The sequence below is a fragment of the Oncorhynchus keta genome, chromosome 2 (assembly GCF_023373465.1).
Source record: "Oncorhynchus keta strain PuntledgeMale-10-30-2019 chromosome 2, Oket_V2, whole genome shotgun sequence".
NCBI classification, from domain to species: domain Eukaryota; kingdom Metazoa; phylum Chordata; class Actinopteri; order Salmoniformes; family Salmonidae; genus Oncorhynchus; species Oncorhynchus keta.
This window is the reverse complement of record NC_068422.1, coordinates 31,586,083-31,607,483: the sequence shown is the minus strand read 5'-3', so window position 1 is coordinate 31,607,483 and position 21,401 is coordinate 31,586,083. Positions and strand designations below refer to the sequence as shown.

General features: G+C 43.4%; 1 protein-coding gene across 1 annotated transcript in view; it reads right to left on the bottom strand.

Moving 5' to 3' along the window:
* Nucleotides 1–3,286: 3,286 nt before the first annotated feature.
* The window catches only part of slc30a6 (solute carrier family 30 member 6), an 80,489-nt gene continuing 62,374 nt past the window's right edge, over nucleotides 3,287–21,401 (bottom strand). The window contains exons 10-15 of the mRNA XM_035795326.2: nucleotides 18,743–18,791; nucleotides 9,647–9,766; nucleotides 8,320–8,422; nucleotides 7,573–7,620; nucleotides 5,104–5,172; nucleotides 3,287–4,442 (exon numbers count right to left, since the gene is read on the bottom strand). Of these exons, the coding sequence (XP_035651219.1) occupies nucleotides 3,876–4,442; nucleotides 5,104–5,172; nucleotides 7,573–7,620; nucleotides 8,320–8,422; nucleotides 9,647–9,766; nucleotides 18,743–18,791 (956 nt within the window). The 3' untranslated portion in view covers nucleotides 3,287–3,875. The remainder of the gene's footprint in view (nucleotides 4,443–5,103; nucleotides 5,173–7,572; nucleotides 7,621–8,319; nucleotides 8,423–9,646; nucleotides 9,767–18,742; nucleotides 18,792–21,401) is intronic.

The window sequence follows — 21,401 nt, the reverse complement described above, 5'->3', positions numbered from 1 at the left end:
TTTACCTCCCTCATGATGCCATTTATTTTGTGAAGTGCACCAGTCCCTCCTGCAGCAAAGCACCCCCACAACATGATGCTGCCACCCCCGTGCTTCACGGTTGAGATGGTGTTCTTCGGCTTGCAAGCCTCCCCCTTTTTCCTCCAAACACAAGGATGGTCATTATGGCCAAACAGTTCTATTTTTGTTTCATCAGACCAGAGGACATTTCTCCAAAAAGTACAATCTTTATCCCCATGTGCAGTTGCAAACCGTAGTCTGGCTTTTTTTATGGCGGTTTTGGAGCAGTGTCTTCTTCCTTGCTGAGCGGCCTTTCAGGTTTTGTCGATATAGGACTCGATTTACTGTGGATATAGATGCTTTTGTACCCGTTTCCTCCAGCATCTTCACAAGGTCCTTTGCTGTTGCTCTGGGATTGATTTGCACTTTTCGCACGAAAGTACGTTCATCTCTAGGAGACAGAACGCGTCTCCTTCCTGAGCGGTATGACGGCTGCGTGGTCCCATGGTGTTTATACTTGCATACTATTGTTTGTACAGATGAACGTGGTACATTCAGGTGTTTGGAAATTGCTCCCAAGGATGAACCAGACTTGTTGAGGTCTTGGCTGATTTCTTTTGATTTTCCCATGATGTCAAGCAAAGAGGCACTGAGTTTGAAGGTAGGCCTTGAAATACATCCACAGGTACACCTCCAAATGACTCAAATGATGTCAATTAGCCTATCAGAAACTTCTAAAGCCATGTCATAATTTTCTGGAATTTTTAAGTTGTTTAAAAGGCAGTCGACTTATTGTATGTAAACTTCTGACCCACTGAAATTGTGATACAGTGAGTTATAAGTGAAATAATCTGTCTATAAACAATTGTTGGAAAAATTACTTGCGTCATGCACAAAGTAGATCTCCTTACCGACTTGCCAAAACTATAGTTCGTTAACAAGATATTTGTGGAGTGGATGAAAAACGTGTTTTAATGACTCCAATGTAAGTGTATGTATAATTACGACTTCAACTGTACATACACAACCGGTCATTCCAGGGTCTTTTTTATTTATTTATTTATTTTCTACATTATAGAGTAATAGTGAAGACATCAAAACTATGAAATAACACAAATGGAATCATTTAGTAACCAAGAAAGTGTTAAACAAATCAAAATATATTTTATGAGATTCTTCAAAGTAGCCACCCTTTGCCTTGATGACAGCTTTGCGCACACTCTTGGCATTCTCTCAACCAGCTTCATGGAGGTAGTCACCTGGAATGCATTTCAATTAAAAGAAGGTATGCCTTGTAAAAAGTTAATTTGTGGAATTTCTTTCCTTCTGAATCAGTTGTGTTGTGACACGGTAGGGGTGGTAAAACAGAAGATAGCCCTATTTGGTAAAAGACCAAGTCCATATTATGGTAAGAACAGTTCAAATAAGCAAAGAGAAATGACAGTCCATCATTACTTTTAGACATGAAGGTCAGTCAATCTGGAAAATGTCAAGAACTTTTAAAGTTTCTTTAAGTGCAGTCGCAAAAACCACCAAGCGCTATGATGAAACTGGCTCTCATGAGGACCGCTAAAGGAAAGGAAGACCCAGAGTTACTTCTAATGAACGTATTCTCTTCAGCAGTTTTACCAGCCTCAGAAATTGCAGCCCCAAAAAAGCTTCACAGAGTAAAAGTAACAGGCATCTCAACATCAACTGTTCAGAGGACACTGCGTGAATCAGGCCTCCATGGTCGAATTGCTGCAAAGAAACCACTACTAAAGGACAGCAATAAGAAGAGACTTGATTGGGCCAAGAAACACGAGCATGGTCCTTTGGTCTGATGAGTCCACATTTGAGATTTTTGGTTCTAACAGCCGTGTCTTTGTGAGACGCAGAGTAGGCGACGGCTGATCTCTGCATGTGTGGTTCCCACCGTGAAGCATGGAAGAGGTGGTGAGATATTGTGGGGCTGCTTTGCTGGTGACACTGTCACGTGATTTATTTAGAATTGAAGGCACACTTAACCAGCATGGCTACCATAGCATTCTGCAGCAATACGCCATCCCATATGGTTTGTGCTTAGTGGAACTATCATTTGATAATGACCCAACACACCTCCAGGCTGTGTAAGGGCTATTTGACCAAGAAGGAGAGTGATGGAGTTCTGCATCAGATGACCTGGCCTCCACAATCACTTGACCTCAACCCAATTGAGATGGTTTGGGATGAGTTGTACTGCAGAGTGAAGGAAAAGCAGCCAACAAGGGCTCAGCATATGTGGGAACTCCTTCAAGGTGAAGCTGGTTGAAAGAATGCCAAGAGTGTGCAAAGCTGTCATCGGGGCAAAGGGTGGCTACTTTGAAGAATCTAAGATCTATTTGTATTTGTTTAACACTTTTTTGGTAACTACATGGTTCAATATGTGTTATTTCATAGTTTTGATGTCGTCACTATTATTCTACAATGTAGAAAATATAAAAAATAAAGAAAAACCCTGTGTCCAAACGTTTGACTGGTACTGTATGTATGCATGCATTTTTTGTTGTTGTAGTAGTATTTTACCCTCTTTCTCCCCAATTTTGATATTGCCTCATTGCTGCAACTCCCCAACGTGTTCAGGAGGCAAAGGTCGAGTCATGCGTTCTTTGAAACATGACCTGCCAAACCGAGCTTCTTAACACCCGCCTGCTAAACACAGAAGTCAGCCACACCAATGTGTCGGAGGAAACACCGTTCATCTGACAGAGGTCAGCCTGCAGGCACCCGGTCTGCCACAAGGAGTCGCTAGAGCGCGATGAGCCAAGTAAAGCCCCACCCCAGCCTAACCCTCCCCTAATCCGGACAACACTGGGCCAATTGTGATACAGCACGAGATCGAACCTGGGTCTGTAGTGACGCTCTAGCACTGCATTGCAGTGCCTTAGACCGCTGCATCACCTGGGAGGCATGAATTACTATCAACATGAATTAAATGAATGAAATACAAATCAGATTTTTAAATTAAACACTCATCTCACACTTCCATTTTCTTTATGGTCCTCTTCACTATTCAACATTTGCTCTCAACAACACTCACAGGTAGCCCAGGGTGTCTTTTTTTACTCAACGTCTTAAAGCTTCGGTCAGGATATTATGTTGCAACATTTACGTAGGCCTACCTCATTTCTTATACCCAAACTCCGATCCAGACAGGCCTATATGCCTAGGATAATTCATGTCCCACGCTGAGTCGCCAAACTCATTGGAGAGTCTTTCAATAGACATTGACCTATAAAGTTAGTGACAAATAATAGGGCAAGTATAGTACATTTGCATTTAATTTATTGCAGACTATACTGAAAATTACAGTTTTTGTTTTCCATTAAAGGTGAAAATACATACAGACCGCTCCTTCACAATGAGGTTGGCATTAAGAAACATTAGTTTAACAAAGTGATGCCTTTAATGCAGCAGTTATGGGGCAAAACATAAGTCTAATTACCCCATTATGTATTGACCCTGCATTAGGTCACCGTTTTCTACCTACAAATATTACACCAGGTAGGAACGGCTGAGCTGACCATCTTTTGATGACCATTTACCAAGGGAATAATAGTTAATGTAATCAAACATTCAAGTCCTATGAGTACGAAAGTCAATGAATGGTTTAAAGCACACAAAAGCCATAGAGCTCTTCCACGATTCCCAATCAGAAGAAAAATGTTAACTGGCATATCATATACAGAACACATGCCTACAGTTAATTTCAAACTCATTTGCTTTTTGAAGAATAGTACAAAAAAAATATAGAAAATCCACCAAAGGTCAGAATGTATGTCCTGGTCCCATCAAAATAAATACCATAATATATTCTCTCTCTGAATATCCCACTTCTATACCTTTTGTTCTAAACATCAGGGTCTGTACTGGCTGTACTGTGATGGGAGAGGGTTGATTCCAAATCGCTGTGGCGCTGCGCCTAAGGCAGTTCTGAAACCTTGTTGTGATGAAGGCATCCCTACACCCATTCCCAGGTTCATACCCATCCCCAGCTCACTCCCTGGCCGAGCTAGGTTTTGGTTGAGCATGTTGGTGTAGGGGGAGGCTCCGTAGTTGAGGCCCATGCTGTAGGGCCTCTGGGGCTGGGTGCTGGGAAGCACCATGGGCTGGACATGCCTCCCTGGGGTGTTGAAGGAGAACTCTGGCGGTGGGCTGCTGAGTTTGGATGGGGTGGAGGTGAGCCGGTCCATGTCCTCAGAGGATTTGGGGGGAGGGGGGACAAAGCTAGACAGGCCCCCGTGGTCAGAGGGACTGAGTGTGCCGGCTGGGAGCACTCCGGCCATGAGGGAAGGCCGGATCCAGTCATCCTTGAAAATCTGAACCGTCAGCGTGGACACGAGGGGGAAGAGGCGGTTGGTCACATGGGCCAGCACCATCTGCTCGTTGGCATCCCGGCGTATTCGAACATGGACAGAGCCAGCCTGCACACAAAGCCGGTGGAGGAGACAAGGAGTTAAAGTGTCAGTCTGCGTGTTTACTCCACATTCTCTCTCTCCCTTTCTCTCCCTCTTGCTCTACTAGGGCATACAATCTGGAGAGAACAGTGTGGCAACAACCCAGAACTGTGTGACAACAACTGAGCACAGCAGCAACACCAGTGTATAAACTTAGTCTACACAGGAATTTACGAGTGCAGCCAAGAAGCTGGTCTATTTATCGATATGACAGCAGTGATGCTGTAATTGCGTAATGTTACCATTACATTATACTGCTATTATGCAGAGTGCAAATAAGTGTTATTTCATTGAATGAGATTTAAAGTAGCAGCAGAACAGACAGAATCTGTATTGAAGTCATTCTACGTGAAGCAACATTGTTAGAGCCACAGTTTGAATAATTCACATCTCAGGCGTTTCAATGAAACCCGAATGACTCCATTTCTGTCTTTATGCCATATTCCCTGTATTGGAGTACGACATGACTACTGTCATCTTTTTGTGTGACTATTCTGTCTTCACAATGGGAATCAAAGAACATGGCCTTGCTTCTCCTAGAGGCAGAGCAAACAGAGCGTGACGCATTACGCGAGGAGTCTGCTGGGTATAATGAGGAGACAGCAGGGACAGAACGATGATGACGTACCAGAGAGCCAAAGCCCACCGTCCAGAAGTGTTCGTTACGGACCTCCAGGACCCCATCCAGAGTGGAGACCTGATGGAAGACAAGTACAGTTTTACACACATACGTACATGCAGTCTAGAGGTCTGCTCCTGCCTGCTCCCGCTGGCTTTCTGTCTATCTCCCACCCGCTCCTGCAATAACTGGTCCCGAACCCAACCGCAGTCCCGCAATGTTATTTTAGGCGTATGTGACGCGGCTTACTTGCCAGCCATGGTCCCAGCAATTCTGCATCCTATAGGCAGTATCAAAATGTGCAAAAATACCTAAGATTCTTACATCACATGGCCCATTATATTAGGCTAACGGTAGGTATTACTGGGCTATATCAACCAACAGGCTAGATGGAGTTTGAAGAGAGCAGTGTGAACACTTTCTCTTGAGCTCCATTTTATAGCCTACCTTTGAGGAGCAGGACCATTTTCAGATGGGACATATGGGTGATCAGTACTTATTTCAAGGCAATGTAGTAAACTATCGTATAAATCAGATTTAGGAAGTACATTTCCTTGGAAATGATAACTGCCCCATCATTCTCCACACATGCATAGGCTATAACCTTCTCTATTTAATTGAGACCACATGCCCACCTGATCTTGCACATATGGATACTGAACCTGAAGCAGCAAAAATTATGAGCGCGGACACTTGCACTTTTTCTTGATCTACGTTTTGCATATAGGATGTAGCCTACCTTTAGGAGCAGGCAGAGACAAATAAATGGGTAATTCATATTTATGGAAAGGGCGCAATGCTCACTCACGATGGTAGCCTATGCATACATTGCGCCTTTTCAATTATATATTTTTTTGATTGCACCTGGACTCACATTGGTTGAGGGCCCTACACTTCTTTCCATTATCAATATTACTTTACAGACACTGTAGTAAACTATAGCCTAATCATATTGAAATTAATTTCCTTTGGAAAGATACCTGCAACGTGTAGAGCCCGATATTAAAATCGGACGATATAGTTTTTTTTTTAATGCTATATAGATTTAATTTCCCTGGAGTGAAACAACGGGAAGATATAGCGGCAGATGTTTTGTCACACAAAAAAAAAATTGGAATCAGTATTGGACCCCAAAAAAATATATCAGTCGGGCTTTAGCCACGTGATTCTCTGCCCATGCATAGGCAGCCTACTCTACTTCACTGAAACCAGTGGCGCACATGATCTCGCACACCCAACTAAGAGAGGAAGGCTACTGAACTTGAAGCAGCGAAATTCTGAGGGTGTGTGAAAAACGCGACAAAGAGGTGCTTTTAATACAATAGGAAGGCAAACAAAGCAGAAAGACGTTCGTTTCCAAATAACCTGAGGGATCTGACCGCATCATGAAAAATGCAGACCGCGCCACAATCTCTGTAGGGGTCTAACAGAGTCTCTGCCATGAGGGAACCAGTATAACCTGACCGTGTGACCAGTCCCAGTCAGTGCCCATGGTCTGAAAAAACTATAACTGGCTCTAGTTATAATATTGCTAGAGTGGCACAATAGGATCCCAAGGGGCACAATATATTTTAAAACATGTTAGGGAATCATGGCAAGTTGTTGCACACTGTGAAATACACTTCAATAATATATACATATAAAAGCACAGAAACAAAAATTTGCTTCAATACACATGGTACACATTTCAACTGCCTTATTTAGCGAGTGCAACATGCTTTAAAAATAGGGAAGAGGTCAAAAGAGGACAACCCTCAGCAAACGCATCACTGATTGCCATTAGGAGCAAAGATGAGAGGTTCCCATTCGGCTTCCAGCACGTTGCCCTCCACAACCATGGCGCCAAACAACTCCAGAGTTGTTGGACCAACAAAATCATTATTGAAATGTTTTCTGTGAACGGTTTGATCACTGTGTAAATATCCCGTATTATGTCAATAATTTACATGTATTCCACTTCATATGCCTCATTATTAACATTGTATTTCATGTCTAACTTTAGCTCCATTTGGACATTACATTACACTTTGTTGTGCCGATGACGTGGATGTCAATTAAGGCAGCCCCCCGTACCTCTCTGATTCAGAGCGGCTGGGTTAAAAGCGGAAGACACCTTTCAGTTGAATGCATTCAGTTGTACAACTGACTAGGTATCCCCTTTCCCTTTATTGTTAGGATTATCTCCTCTCCACAATTCACTAGGGTTGTCCTCATTGCTTTTGTCTAGATGGAGTACAACTATGACCGGAAGTCACTTTTTGTAGCAGGTTAGGAGAGCATTTTAACTAACCCCTTTCCTAATTTACCTAACTTGCTACGTTAATTCTTCAGACCCGTTGCCTAAGTTCTACTAACCAGCTACAAAAAAGTAACTTCCGTAGCTGTATACCACCTAGTTAAAACCGTCCTTAATTGACCTCCCATCCTATTTCAATAGTTAATTAAACAAAAACATCACCCTCACTTGAGTGCTCTTACCTCTCTGAGCAGTTTGTCAAGCTGACCGATGACATGGGAGGGAGTGGTCTAAAGAGAACAGAACACAGCCAGGTGTGAGTCACCAGTGTCTCTGTTCAAAACACAGTGCTCCAGAAAATCCACAGAAAAACTATTTTAGTATTTCTTTCATTAGTCCACTGTTGATGCAGTCCCAAAATGTCTCCTGAATCATCATGATGATGTGGCCTTTGCTTCTTAAAAGTCCAATATCTTGAAAGCTTGACTGCTGCTACATGCTAACCACTAGGCTAATGTATTTATTTAACTAGGCAAGTCAGTTGAGAACAAATTCTTATGTACAATGAAGGCCTACCTGGGGAACAGCCTTGTTCAGGGGCAGAACAACGGATTTTTACCTTGTCAGCTCTGGGATTCAATCCAGCAACCTTTCGGTAACTGGCCCAGCGCTCTAACCACTAGGCTACCTGCAGCCCCAACAGTGCTTCTTCCTTTAAAAGTTTTGAGCTTATGCCACGACCGTTTGTGGTAGATGGTGGTAAATTGTGTCATTCTGGCAACAATGGCTGACACTTAAATGACGTGCTGCAACTTTTATAGGAAGAACCACTGTAAAACAAACATAATCCGGACAGAACATAACTCAGTCATTCCAAGAGTTTACAGTGTTGAGTTGAGTTACAGTAAAGTTGTGCGATCCACATCACATCCTACAGAGAATCAATGATCCAGTTCAATTTAGACTGTGGACATGTTTGAATAGCCTACCTGAAGGAGCACCTTCCCGCTGTACACACTCATAGGATACATGGTGCCAAAGATCATGAGGCCGATGGCCACCGCCGAAACGGTGTCCACGGCATTGTAATTACTAGAGAGAGAGAGAATCATCAGGTACTTCATAATAGATACTATTAGTACTTTGTAAAGTTAGGAGCATATAGCTGTCAGGATAGAGCTGGGAGACATGGACAAAAATCCATATCACAATAAACTGACTGAATTATCATAACGATACATTTATAACATCCATGTATACCATAGCGGTATTCACAATCATCCATATAACATCATCCATATCACAATAAACTGACTGAATTATCATAACGATACGTTTATAACATCCATGTACACCATAACGGTATTCACAATCATCCATATAACATCATCCATATCACAATAAACTGACTGAATTATCATAACGATACGTTTATAACATCCATGTACACCATAACGGTATTCACAATCATCCATATAACATCATCCATATCACAATAAACTGACTGAATTATCATAACGATACGTTTATAACATCCATGTATACCATAACGGTATTCACAATCATCCATATAACAATCACCAACTCAGTCGTGGTTAGTGTCCACCTTGAGATTGGAAGGCTGTGTGTTCGATCCCCGGCCAAATCATACTGTATAAGACTGTAAAAATGGCACCTGATGAGTCACTGCTTGGCACTCAGCATTTTTTAATTAACCTTTATTTAACTAGGCAAGTCAGTTAAGAACAAATTATTTTTTACAATGACGGTCTACCAGGGAACATGCCTGTTCAGGGGCACAACGACAGATTTGTACCTTGTCAGCTCGGGATTCGATCCAGCACCCTTTCGGTTACTGGCCCAACACTCTAAACACTAGGCTACCTGCCGCCCACAGTCCTTAATACCTGCCGCATTAAGGAGATAGATTGAGGGTAAGGCCGTGCGATAGACTAGCTTTTGGCTCCTGCCCTATGAGCGGCTAGTGCAAGGCTATTTCCATATAAGCAGACTTATTTCATTTCAAAGTTCACATTTCTCTAGTATAGGCAACTTATCATTATGAGCGATATCAGCAAATGCCCACGATAAGTGGTCAGTGTCGATAATTTTCAGTTTATCGTCCCATCTCTATGTCAAGAGTTATCATGGAGGTTGATAAGTAACAAGAGGGATGTCAAACACACATCAGGTCGATAATGAGGGCTTTGTGGGAACACAATTCAGAGTACACATTATTCCTCAACAATATTGATTTATAACTTCCCCGAATCCACTAACTAATTCCATTACACCATGTCGGAGGGGAGGACTTACTTGATCTCAATGAGCATGTAGGTGATGCAGAGTGAGAGAGCTCCGGCCACGTTGATTAAGACAAAGGGATTCATACGAGGCAGAAGGACACTGCTGAGACCAGGGATAATCCCACACAGGCTGAAAACATACAAACACAAAAATAAAATGACTATACTGAGCCATTCAGCCCTGCGGTGATGCTCCAAACGTGTCTAAACTTGTTAGAGTTACTGTGACAACACACATTACCAAAGTGACAACACACATTACCAAAGGGCAACCAAAGAAATCACACAAACAATCCAAGACAGGGACTCACAGAAAAGCACCTTTAATATACACATCTTCTTAAAAGTTAAAATATTAATAATGCTGAGACTAAGTGATTGTAATAACAATCTACTAAATGCAAAACATTTAAATGATTTTACTGAGTTACAGTTCATATAAGGAAATCAGTCAATTGAAACAAATTCATTAGGCCCTAATCTATGGATTTCACATGACTGGGCAGGGGTACAGCTATGGGTAGGCCTAGGAGGGCATAGCCCCCTTGGGGAGCCCACCCACTGGGTAGCCAGGCACAGCCAATGAGAATGAGTTTTTCCCCACAAAAGGCTTTATTACAGCCAGTTTGATCAGATGTTCAGGTGGCTGGTGTGCTCACTGCGCTGCCAGACTTCAGAGGTGCAGTCAAATTTAAATATGCTCAAATCATTGGTCACATACACATGGTTAGCAGATGTTATTGCGAGTGTAGCGAAATGCTTGTACTAAACCATTGCTAAACCATTGTTGGTAACATTACAATGCCGTCACCATCGATGATGGCTGTCATACATTGTTGATACTCCGAGTCGGTATTCATGTCAAATGAAAGAATTCCCCTCGACCACGACCACAAATTTTGGAAAACAAACGTTCATCGACTTTTGGTTATAAGGAAATAACAAAACATGCTGAAAAGCTGCTGTGTTGTTCAATGTGTGTTCAGAAAGTATTCACATCTCTTGACTTTTTCCACATTTTCTTGTGTTACAAAGTGGGATTAAAATGAATGCCATTTTTCATCAACACTCTACACAAAATACTCTATTGTAAAAGTGGAAGAAACATTTTTTTTAAAACTGATGTTAGAATTTATGAAATAAGAAACACTAATACACAATATACATACAAAAGTATGTGGACACACCGTCAAATTAGTGGATTCCGTTATTTCAACCAAACCCGTTTCTGACAGGTGTATAAAATCGTGCACACCGCCATGCAGTCTCCATAGACAAACATTGCCAGTAAAATGGCCTTACTGAAGAGCTCAGTGACTTTCAACGTGCTACCGTCATAGGATGCCAACTTCACAACAAGTTCAGTTCGGCAAATTTCTGCCCTGCAAGAACTACCCCAGTCAACTGTAAGTGCTGTTATTGTGAATTGGAAACAGCTAGGAGCAACAATGGATCAGCTGCGAAGTGGTAGGCCACTCAAGCTCACAGAATGTCCTCGGTTGCAACACTCACTACAAGTTCCAAACTACCTCTGGAAGCAACATTGGCAAAATAACTGTTCGTCGGGAGCTTCATGAAAGAGGTTTCCATGGCCGAGCAGCCACACACACAAGTCTAAGATCACCATGCACAATGCCAAGCATCGGCTGGAGTGGTGTAAAGCTCGCCGCCATTGGACTCTGGAGCAGTGGAAACGAGTTCTCTGGAGTGATGAATCACGCTTCACCATCAGGCAATCCAATGAACAAATCTGGGTTGGCGGATGCCAGGAAAACGCTACCTGCCCCAATGCATAGTGCCAACTGTAAAGTTTGGTGGACGAGGAATAATGGTCTGGGGATGTTTTTCATGGTTCGGGCTAGGCCCCTTAGTTCCAGTGAAGGGAAATCTCAGTTTCAGCAGGACAATGCCCCTGTGCACAAAGCAAGGTCCATACAGAAATGGTTTGTTGAGATCGGTGTGGAAGAACTTGACTGGCCTGCACAGAGCCCTGACCTGAACCCCATCGAACACCTTTGGGATGAATTGAAACGCAGACTGCGAGCCAGGCCTAACCGCCCAACATCAGTGTCCTACCTCACTAATGCTCGTGGCTGAATGGAAGCCAGTCCCCGCACCATTGTTCCAACATCTAGTGGAAAGCCTTCCCTGAAGAGTTGAGGCTGTTATAGCAGCAAAGGGGGACCAACTCCATATTAATGCCCATGATTTTGGAATGAGATGTTCGTTGAGCAGGTGTCCACATACTTTGACCATGTAGTGTATATTCTTGGGCACCAACACTTCAATGTATTATTTTACAGACAGATGGATGTATGCATTCATCCCGTGTTCTCTCAATTATATTTTTGGGATGTGCTTCGTCCTGTTCATAAATGACCAATGTCTGATCTAATTCAAATGGCTAGCCGTTCATTATGCCGTTGTGATACAATTCGTGTACAATTAAGCATTCATGTGTGTCGCTTTTCAGCATGTGACTAAAATAAATACATTGCTCTCATTTCACAAAAAGAGAAACGAGATCCCTATAGTGAGTGGAACCCCCTCAGGATCTTAGTTGTGTGGTGATGAGGCAGTGTGCATGCTTTACAGATCAGTTATTTGTGTTTAATCAGAGATGTTAATGCAGTGCATTAGGAGGTGTAACCCATCAGAGTAAACATGATGATATGAAGGGATGTGCTGTCAACACTGGGGATCGCAGTGTTTGAGACCACACATCATACTCATCAGCATCAGTAGGCGGAGTAGAGGGCAATGAGTTCACTCACATTTAGCCAGTGTTAAATCAGGACATTTAGCCCTGTTTTTTTTATCTGCAGTGATGTATTCAGATCTTGGCATAATATTATTTGAAATAGGTCATGATTAGATAAATACTGAGAAGATGAATTCTATATAGTGTTTTTAAACTGCATCCCTGGCCAATGTCAACCTCTTATTAAACATGCCTGGATACTAGTCCACTGATGTCCAACAAGGACACAATAAAAAAAGAGGCATTATCTTTAAAAAAAGAAAAGAAAACCCATTAACCTAAAGACGCCCGACCTCCGGTCACTTAATTTGAAGCCAACATTGGGGCGGGGGGAAGCAGGATTTACAATCCCAATAATCTCCTAAATCTCCCCGCTGCATTGATATAATTTGAGTACTAGGGACAGGGTCGTGTGATTCCACGACCGTCTGTCTGCACAGTCTGTGCGTCCGGCGCTGCCTAGAGAGAGAGAGAGAGAGAGAGAGAGAGAGAGCGAGAGAGAACACTGTGTGTATAGAGGGAGCTTTGTTCCAGAGTGACAGTTTGCATAATACCACCCACTGGAGACAGAAATTGTGGGATTACGGTGAGACATACAAACACTTGATATGATGTCGGTCGGCTATAAATACAGGCTAAACGCTGTTGCCCAAATAATAGTACACAGTGGACTAGCTCCGAGGTTTATATAATGTCTACCCACCAAACATCAGGGAGGGTGGTGAGGCCCAGAGGCACGGATGACACGATTAAAGCAGATAATGAAACAATGAGTCAAAGTAGTCCGGGACATCCTGTCCACTGTGCCTTCTATTCAGAACAATCAGAACTTTACTCTGTCATACAGCGCCTTCAGAAAGTATCCACACCCCTGGACTTTTCCCACATTTTGTTGTGTAAAACAGCCTGAATTTAAAAGTGATTCAATTTAGATTTTGTGTCACTGGCATACACAACGTACCCCATAATGTCAAAGTGGAATTATGTTTTTATACATTTTTACAAATGAAAAAAAAAGTTTTATGAATAATAGTATCAATACGTAATCAACTCCTTTGTTATGTCAAGCCTAAATAAGTTCAGGAGTAAATCACATATGTTTCATGGACTCACTGTGTGCAATAAGTGTTTAAAAGGATTTTTTTAATGACTACTTCATCCCTGTTCAATTATCTTTAAGGTCCCTCAGTCAAGGAGTGAACTTCAAAACCGGATTCAAGAACAAAGACCAGAGACATTTTCCAATGCCTCACAAAGAAGGGCACGTATTGGTAGATGGGTAAAAAAAAAAAAGGCAGACATTGAATATCCCTTTGAGAACGGTGAAGTTAATTACGCTTTGGATGGTGTACAGTGCATTTGGAAAGTATTCAGACCCCTTGACTTTTCCACATTTTGTTACATTACAGCCTTATTCTAAAACTGATTAAATAGTCCCCCCCCCCCTCTCATTAATCTACACACAACACCCCATAATGACAACTTGATTGGATTCTACCTGTGGTAAATTGAATTGATTGGACATGATTTGGAAAAGCACACACCTGTCCACATAAGGTCCCACAGTTGACAGTGCATGTCAAAGAAGAAAAAAAAACAAGCCATGAGGTAAAATAATTGTCCGTAGAGCTCAGAGACAGGATTTTGTCAAGGCAAAGATCTGGGAAAAGGTACCAAAATATGTGTGCAGCATTGAAGGTGCCCAAGAACACAGAACCCTCCATCATTCTTAAATGGAAGACGTTTGGAACAACCAAGCCTTTCCCTAGATCTGGCCTTCCGGCCAAACTTAGCAATCGGGGGAGAAGGGCCTTGGTCAGGGAGGTGACCAAGAACCCGATGGACACTCTGACAGAGCTCCAGAGTTCCTCTGTGGAGATGTGAGAACCTTCCAGAAGGACAACCATCTCTGCAGCACTCCACCAATCAGGCCTTTATAGTACAGTGGCCAGACAAAAACCACTCCTCAGTAAAAGGCACATGACAGCCCTCTTTGAGTTTGCCAAAAGACACCTAAAGGACTCAGACCATGAGAAATAAGATTATCTGGTCTGATGAAACAAAGATAAAACTATTTGGTCTGAACGCCAAGCATCACGTCTGGAAGACACCTGGCAACATACCTACGGTGAAGCATGGTGGAGGGAGCATCATGGTGTGGGCATGTTTTTCAGTGGCAGGGACTGGGAGACTAGTCAGGATTGAGGGAAAGATGAACGGAGCAAAGTACAAAGATCCTTGATGAAAACCTGCTCCAGAGCACTCAGGACCTCAGACTGGGGCGAAGGTTCACCTTCCAACAGAATAACGACCCTAAGCACACAGACAAGACAACATAGGAGTGGCTTTGGGACAAGTCTCGGAATGTCCTTAGGTGGCTTGACCAGAGCCTTGACTTGAACCTGATCGAACATCTCTGGAGAGACCTGAAAATAACTTTTCAGCGACACTCCCGATCCAACCTGACAGAGCTTGAGAGGTTCTGCAGAGAAGAATGGGAGAAACTCCTCAAATCCTTCCGAACTCAGATGTTGGAGAGGAAGGAAAACCGCTTAGAGATTTCACCATGAAGCCAATGGTGACATTAAAACAGTTACAGAGTTCAATGGCGGTGAGAGGAGAAAACTGAGGATGGATCAACAACACTGTAGTTACTCCACAATTCTAACCTAAATGACAGTGTGCAAAGAAAGAAGCCTGTACAGAATAAAAATGTTCAATGCATCCTGTTTGCAATAGTACGCTAAAGTAAAACTGCAAAACATTTGGCAAATAAATTTACTTTCATGTCCTGAATACAAAGTGTTATGTTTAGGGAAAATCTAACAATATATCACTTAGTACCACTCTTCATATTTTAAAGCTGGGTGGTGGCTGCATCATGTTTTGGGTATACTTGTCATCTGCAAGAACTAGGGATTTTTAAAAAAAGAAACGGAATAGAGCTATAAGCATAGGCAAAATCCTAGAGGAAAACCTGGTTCCGTCTGCTTTCCAACAGACAGTGGGATACAAATTCACCTTTCAGCAGGACAATAACCTAAAACACAAGGCCAAATATACACTGGAGTTTCTTTCCAAGATGACATTGAATGATCATAAGTGGCCTAATTACAGTTGACTTCAAATCGGCTTGGAAATCTATGGCAAGACCTGAAAATGGCTGTCTAGATGCTAACAACAACCACCTTGACAGAGCTTTAAGAATTTTAAAAAGAATGTACAAATAATGTACAATACAGGTGTGCAAAGCTCTTACAGACTTACCCAGAAAGACTCACAGCTGTAATGGCTGCCAAAGGTGATTCTAACATGTATTGATTCAGGGGTGTGGATAGTTATGTAAATGATATATTTCTGTAATTGAATCTTCAATACATTTGTTCAAATGTATATTAGGTGCTTTTGCCCTAGGTGACCTGGAGAGTGGGTGGGATTGTACGTGCCTTTTACTATTCAGGATGGAATGCGACAAAAAGCCACTTCAATAATATTTGGGTTTTAGAATAGATGAGAATCAATCTTATTTAGGTCTAGTTTTGTTTCATAGAGTGCTACTGGTATATTATTTCAGATCAGGGTGTTATAGCTATGAGGGAACACCTGCATAATGGAAAGCAAAATATAGCTGGACCTGCAATGAGTTAGAGGCTTGTTTAACATGACCCTCAGCAGCTCATTCACATAACCCATTAGGAGGTAAGGGAGGGTTATTTTTCAATGAGTCCTCCAACTCCAAACATGACTCAGCCTTTTGTCATATTCCACTTCCTGAGTGGCATAATCCAGACCGGGGCACCAGCAGAGAAAGTAGAGGTGCAAAGTGATCTCAACACTCTGGACTGAAACAAAACCCACCAACATCCATTATTCAGACAAAACAAATGAGGCGATTCATCATCCTGGAAGCTACTATATGAGGGAAGAGGGGTGGAGTTTCACTGGCAAGCCTCTCCCCAGCCCTGCACAGGGTCTCCAGGGGTGAGGGCCAGGAAGTGGCTGACCTGAGAGTATCCATCAGGTCTTAACCCCAGGGCAAGGGCACACAGCACTATACGGAGGAGGTGAAAGGGAAGATAAGAGTTTCACATCTGACCTCTACAGGCAGGTTTCGCCAGAGGGGGTCATTGTCATCCATTGGAAATGACATGAGACCGGCCCTTGCTGTCCAGATACCTTACAATAATTCCAAGAAGCTCAATCGATTAAGCCAATATGTTTCCCTGAAAAAGCCACTCCCTAACATCTTGCTGAAAAAATATACTACTACACCCCATGTCATATTTGACATACATTTTGAAATGTTATGTTTTAGTCATTTAGCATATGCTCTTATCCAGAGCGACTTACAGAGTACATTCATCTTAAGACAGCTAAGTGGGACGGACACCCGCATATCACATTCATAGTAAGCACATTTTTCCTCAATAAAGTAGCTATCAGCAAAGTCAGCGCTAGTAAAGGGGGGGAGACAAGTGCGAGTGTTAGTTCATGAAAGGGGGTGCAAGACAGATGCTGTGGGATTATTTTTTAAAACTATTTGAAGAAGTAGGGTTTCAGATGTTTTCAGAAGATGGGCAGGAACCCTGCTCTCCTGGCTTCAGGGGGAAGCTGGTCCCACAATTGCGATGCCAGGACAGAGAAGAGTTTGGACTGGGCTGTGGGTCTGCCCTCTCGTAGGGTTGGGAGAGCCAAGAGACCAAAGGTGGCGGAATTGAGTGATTGGGTTGGGGTGTAGGGTTGGAGTATAGCCTGAAGGTAGGAAGGGGTAGTCCCTCTTACTGTTCCGAAGGAAAGTTGTAGTGGATGCGAGCTTGTAGTGGATGCGAGCTTCGACTGGAAGGCAGTGGAGTGTGTGGAGAAGTGGGGTGACATGAGAGAGCTTAAACATCAGGCGGGCTGCAGCGTTCTGGATAAGTTGCAGGGGTTTGGTGGCACAAGCGGAGAGCCCAGCCAACAGCGAGATGCAGTAGTCCAGACAGGAGATAACAAGTGCCTGGATTCGGACCTGCACCACTTACTGTGTGAGGTAGGATCGTAATCTATGGATGTTTTGGAGCATGAACCTGCAGGAGTGAGTCACTGCTTTGATGTTTGCAGAGAACAACAGTGTTGTCCAAGGTTCTTTGTACTATGGGAGGGGGACACCGTGGAGTTGTCAACCGTGACGGAGAGGTCTTGAAGCAGGCAGGCATTCTACATTTAACATTTAACTCTTATCCAGAGCGACTTACAAATTGGTGTATTCACCCTATGACATCCAGTAGAATAGTCACTTTACAATAGTGCATCTAAATCTTAAAGGGGGGTGAGAAGGATTACGGGAGGAAGTGCAGCTCCGTGTTGTTGTGCCCAAAGTGGTGGGCCGACATCCAAGCGGAGATATATGCCAGGCACACAGAGATGCGTGTCGCCACCTGGGTGTCAGAACGGGGAAGGAGAAAAGTAGTTGAGTGTCATCCAAATAGCAATGATAGCAGAGACCATGCGAGGATGACAGAGCCGAGTGACTTGGTGTATAGAGAGGGCCTAGAACTGAGCCTTGGGGGACACCAGTAGTGAGAGCACGTGGTGCAGACACAGATTGTTTCCACGTCACCTGGTAGGAATGGCCTGCCAGGTACGATGCAATCCAAGAGTGTGCAGAGCCTGAGACGCCTAGCCCTGAGAGAGTGAAGAGGAGGATATGACGGTTTAGTGTCGAAAGGCAGCGGATAGATGTAGGAGGATGAGAACAGAGGAGAGAGAGTCAGTTTTGGCAGTGCGGAGAGCCTCCGTAATACAGAGAAGAGCAGTCTCGGTTGAGGGACAAGTCTGGTTAGGGTCAAGAAGATCATTCTGAGAAAGATGGCAAGAGAGTTGGTCAGAGACAGTACGCACAAGTGTTTTGGAAAGAAAATAAAGGTCTGTAGTTTTTGACGTCAGGAGTCAAGTGTTTGTTTAGGAGGGTATCGATTCGGGCCATTTTGTAGTCAGGGGATGCAGTCAGTGGTCAGGGATGAGTTGAGGGAAGTGGGAAGGTCTCCAGAGATAGTATGGAGAAGGGAGGAGGGGATAGGGTTGAGCGGACAGGTTGTCGGGTGACCGGACCTCACTAGTCGCAGGACTTCATCGGGAGAAAATGCGGAGAAAAGGGTCAAGGCAAGGCGTAGGGTAGTTCTGTGTGTCTATTTACCCTTTAGCCTCAGTTTGATTGGGACAGACTGCTAATCACATTACACACATACACTGTGGTGCATACACTTCCTGAGGGATGCTTGGGAGGGAAACTGTCCACTTCTGGACTACAGGGGGAAAACAAGGAGGATCAATACAGCAGGATGACTCATTGAAAGAGGATCTTACCTTCGACTCAGGTCTGCTACATGCTCCTGGAGCCAACTGGTGCTGGCAGCTGTTGGGAGGATGGTGGGGAGGGGGAGAGAGAGTGAGGGATGGAGGGAAAAAAAGAGAGAGAAGACAGAAGACAGGGGTCAGAATTACACACATCAACACAGTGAGAGAGCATCACTCTAGCAGCCCTTATCTGCAGTCTGTTCCCATATATCTTCCTCCACAGTGGCCATTGTTGTGGCAGTAACATGAGCCCGAGTGCCATTTGATCAGCAAGCAGAGTGTGTCCTCAGCTGTCCACCCCAGAGGATGGGTTACAATCACAGACGACTGACCAGGGGAGTGCACATATATGATTTTAGAGTATCCCACTGCCATCTGTGACGTTTATAAACAAATGGCTACAGAGCAAACCTCTCAGCCCATATTGGCTAGTTTACTGTGGTTTAGGCAGATAAGTGAGAGAGGCATTGAGAGAGACTACAAAAAAGCCTTCCCCAAATCCAATTTTCACTCCCCCACATAAGCCTGACCACAGCAGGAGTTTTGGGGTGTTTGCTCTCCTTGAACAGGTCTCTCCCTGACTCTGAGATGACAGGACACAGAACATCCAAATTTGCAAAGCAAAGCTAAATGTTTGGTCCAGATTCCGTACGACAATATTCTCTGAAAGAGACTCTGGTGTGGCAAAGGGGACAGGACATACATAGTCTTATGCTCTAATTTGTACTGATAAATCATGTACATACGAAAAACACAAAACGTTAATAAATTGACAGTTGCAAATGTGCAATCCAAAGCTATTGCTTTTTCCCCTCCTCTCTGCTGATGAGTATTTTTCTCCGCTCATACAGGAGTAATAAAAGGCCTAGTACACCAAGTAATTTTCTTAAATAATATTTTTTTCCAACTGCAGCATCCTCAGCACCCTTAGTTGCCGTGGCTATGACATTCGGTAGGCCTAAGACATGGTAAAAAAAACTAGACCTAATGGTTCCTTGTTGCACTTTATGATTTAACTTTAAATATAGCCTCTTATATTCAAATCCAGAAAAATGTTCCGTCAAACCTTGAAAATACTTTAAAAAAAAACTAATTTAGGTCGTTTCGTATTTTGTTTACACAACTTGACTAATGTATTTTATAATTCGCAGGCTTGTATTTAGGATTTCTACAGTACGATAGGAAAAAGGCATATCCAAATAGGCCTGTTAGTTTTAAGCGAATGCATAAGCGAATGTTTATTTGTTTTCATGTGTTAGGCTATAAAGAATGTTATAAATAATAATTTGCTTTATCGGTTTATAGATTTAGGATCTTTACAGTTCGATAGGCAAAAGGCCTTAAGGATAATGGGCCTATTAGGTTTTTTGCCGAAGCCAATGTTCATTCAAGTGTTATAAAGGATGTTATAGGATTAATAATACCTTTTTATCTGATTGTTGTTGACACCTTGACTTTTTCCACATTTTGTTACATTACAGCCTTATTCTAAAACTGATTAAATAGTCCCCCATTAATCTACACACAACACCCCATAATGACAAAGCAAAAAAAGGTTAAATTGTTTTGACTGAAATATCACATTTACATAAGTATTCAGACCCTTTACTCAGTACTTTGTTGAAGCACCTTTGGCAGCGATTACAGCCTAGAGTCTTCTTGGGTATGACACTATCATACAAGCTTGGCACCTGTATTTGGGGAGTTTCCCCCAATCTCAGCTGCAGATCCTCTCAAGCGCTGTCTGGATGGATGGGGAGAGTCGCTGCACAGCTATTTTCAGGTCTCTCCAGAGATGTTAGATCGGGTTCAAGTCCGGGCTCTGGCTGGGTCACACAAGGACATTCAGAGACGTGTCCCGAAGCCACTCCTGCGGTGTCTTGGCTGTGTGCTTAGGGTCATTGTCCTGTTGGAAGATGAACCTTTGCCCCAGTCTGAGGTCCTGAGCGCTCTGAAGTAGGTTTTCATCAAGGATGTTTCTGTACTTTGCTCCGTTCCGCGTTCCCTTGATCCGGACTAGTCTCCCAGTCCCTGCCACTGAAAAACATCCCCACCGCATGATGCTGCCATCACCATGCTTCACCGTAGGGATGGTGGCAGGTTTCCTCCAGACGTGACGCTTGGCATTCAGGCCAAAGAGTTCAATCTTGGTTACATCAGACCAGAGAATCTTGTTTCTCATGGTCTGAGAGTCACCTCCCTGGCCAAGGCCCTTCTCACCCATTGCTCAGTTTAGCCGGGCAGCCAGCTCTAGAAAAGGTCTTGACAGTTCAAAACTAAAAATGATGGAGGTCACTGTGTTCACTGACTACATCTCAGCGTTCAACACCATAGTGCCCACAAAACTCATCACTAAGCCAATGACCCTGGGAGTAAACACTTCCCTCTGCAACTGGATCCTGGACTTCCTGACGGGCCGCCCCCAGGTGGTAATGGTAGACAACAACACATCTGCCAAGCTGATCCTCAACACTTGGGTCCATCCTGTACTCCCTGTTCACCCACGATTGTGTGGCCAAACACGACTCCAACACCATCATTAAGTTTGCTGACGACAACAGTGGTAGGCCTGATCACCGACAACGACGAGACAGCTTATAGGGAGGAGGTCAGAGACCTGGCAGTGTGGAGCCAGGACAACAATCTCTCCCTCAATGTGAGCAAGACA